Below are 2,637 nucleotides of genomic sequence, written 5' to 3' on the forward strand. Positions count from 1 at the left end.
CTATTTACTGACTATGTATATGTAAGCATTTTAAACTCAGGCCTCAATAGCAGGATTTCCCCGCATCCCTCTCTCTGCCAGCAGATGGCAGCAGATGAATAGTAAATGTCAACGCAAACTTTGACTCTTGCTGGAGGCATAGGCTGACTGAGAGGATGTACAGTATGTAACGGGGTTGCGGGGAACGGTTTATTTAACACGTGGCATCTTGTCAAATCAAGCTGTCCTGTCTGACGTTGTCCGTCAGCACCACTGCTTGACGAAGTGAAAACGATAGCTCCAGCCAATGGGTGCATTGTCCATCTGTCTAAAATACAGTGTCCATGCTTCTGATGGTCTGGGATCTTGTGTGTTGTGCAAGAGGCCGTGGAACTGGGCTGAATGGTACCTCCTTCACCATTCATCTCACTTGACTGACCTTCGTTTAGTAGAAACAGAATCGATCAGATAAGCCAGGAACAGACACATGCACACAAAGACGAATCCCGTCTTGGTTTCTCAATCAGCCGTTTTGTTTCTGCCGAGCTCAAAGTCACGTTTCAGGGATTTCCACTTCAAAGCCGGGAATCGTTTCCGCCCCCCCCAACTAACCCAGAGGAGGAAGTGACATCACAGGCTGGTGTCTCCTCTGGCCAGGGGGGCAGCGGGGGGGGGGGGGGGGGAAGGGATCTTCAAAGGGGGGGACTGTGTGCCAGACGGCCGCTAACAGCCCACACATGGCACTGGTCGGGGGCTAATCAGGAGAATCCAGGAGAGACGAGGTGGGACCGGTCTGGGTGGTGGTGGTGGGGGGGGGGGGGGGGGATCCGGGGACGGTGGAAGCTGGGGGGAAATGGACCGGAACCGGGGACGGTGGGGGGGAAGGGGGACGGGGGGGGGGGGGGGGGAACGCCGACAGACCCCACGCACTGCTGCCTCTGAATTAGTCACGGCCCGGAGAGCTGTGTAACGATTAGCCACCGCCATTCTAAAGTAAACATCCTAGAATAGACGAATGGTGGATCGCCGTCGGACTCCTCCGGGGGTATCTCAGACGGTGAGCGCGGGACTGGGGGGGGGGCGGGGGTTCGGGGGCCCGGTCGAGAGCATGAATGGACGGGGGGGGGGGCCGCCTGGAGGCTGCGCTTCCTGCGGGCCCCGGGGGCTCACGTCACGCTCCCTCGTTAAGGGGCGAGCGGCCCCAGCCCGCAAGTGTCAACACTTACGGAACGCCGAAAAAGAAACAAGAGTGACCTCAAAACATCTGCTGCCTGCGGCCACACGGAGCCGCAGCTCCTCCGTTACAGAGTGGCAGGAAATAAATAAATAGAGGAATATCCGCTGTGAGAGAAACACGCGGCGACGCGGCGACGGCGGAGTGACCGGCGTGGAGGACCGACCCGTCTCACAACGGGAAGTTCATCCTCCTCCTCATCCCCAACGCTGCCCCTCACCACCACCACCCCCCCCCCCCCGACAGTGGCAGGCTTTAATGAATAGAGTGCATGTTTAATGCACTCGCATCTGTGTGTGTGTGTGTGTGTGTGTGTGTGTGTGTGTGTGTGTGTGTGTGTGTGTGTGTGTGTGTGTGTGTGTGTGTGTGTGTGTGTGTGGATAACGTCAGTGCTTTGGGGAGAAAGTGTTTCATTATAAACCTGCACCATTAAAACTCGCTGGCCGCGTCTGGCTTTTGGCTGCGAGTCGCTCTCTCCAAACTTTTATGAGACAAGTTATGATCTTAAAGCAACGCCGACGCCGTGACCTCGAGGAACCAGCGGTGTTCCGGGAGCGGGTGGTGGTGCTGGCTGCGGTGGAGGAAGTGGTGGTGTCGGTGGGGGGGCTGGTGCTGGTGGTGGTGGTGTCGGTGGTGTGGGGGGGGGTCTGGTGCTGGCGGTGATGGTGATGTTTGTAGCGGTGGTGGTGGTAGTGGAAGTGGTGTGGTGGTGCTGGTGCTGGTGGAGGAAGCGGTGGTGCTGGTTGGCGATGGAGGAAGGGGTGGTGTCGGTGGGGGCTGGTGCTGGTGGTGGTGGTGGTGGTGTCGGTGGGGGGGGCTGGCGGTGGTGGTGATGTTTGTAGCGGTGGTGGTGGTAGTGGAAGTGGTGTGGTGGTGCTGGTGGTGGTGGAGGAAGTGGTGGTGCTGGTTGGCGATGGAGGAAGTGGTGGTGTCGTTGGTGTCGGTGTGTGGGGGTGGTGCTGGGAGTGGTGAAGAAAGTGGAAGTGGGGGTGGTGGCGGAGGAAGTGATGGTGCTGGTGGGGATGGTGCTGGGAGTGGTAGAGGAAGTGGTGGTGTGGTGGTAGTGGTGCTGGTGATGGTGGTGTCGGTGACGGTGGTAGAAGCGGTAGTGGTGGAGTTTGTGGTGGTGGTGGCGGTGGCGGTGGTAGAGGGTTGAGGAGGTGGTGGCGGTGAGGGGTGGTGAGGGGGTGTTGGCGGGCTATCGTTAAACTGTGGCGAGGGTGAGCACCCCCCCCCCTACCCTTGCGGGTCAAGGGTCGAGAGGTGAGCTGGTCAGACATGCAGGTGCCGAGCTGAGACTGGGATGAGAGGAAGTGTGAGGGGAAGAGTGGGAGGGCCTGCAGTGCCACCACAGTCAAGAGAGCTGTGTGTGGTTTTGGCTTTCCTGCCAATAGCTCCTCTCTCTGTCTCTCTCTCGCCCCCCC

General features: G+C 59.0%; 1 protein-coding gene across 1 annotated transcript in view; it reads right to left on the bottom strand.

Annotated features, from left to right (window-relative positions):
- Positions 1–926: 926 nt before the first annotated feature.
- map2k6 (mitogen-activated protein kinase kinase 6) overlaps positions 927–2,637 on the bottom strand; it is a gene marked incomplete at its 3' end in the record, with an annotated part of 22,343 nt that continues 20,632 nt past the window's right edge. Inside the window, exons 12-13 of the mRNA XM_084475659.1 lie at positions 2,454–2,511; positions 927–1,048 (exon numbers count right to left, since the gene is read on the bottom strand). Coding sequence (XP_084331785.1) covers positions 927–1,048; positions 2,454–2,511 — 180 coding nt within the window. The remainder of the gene's footprint in view (positions 1,049–2,453; positions 2,512–2,637) is intronic.

Source organism: Micromesistius poutassou (genome assembly GCF_964030765.1).
Source record: "Micromesistius poutassou genome assembly, chromosome: 11".
Lineage (NCBI taxonomy): Eukaryota > Metazoa > Chordata > Actinopteri > Gadiformes > Gadidae > Micromesistius > Micromesistius poutassou.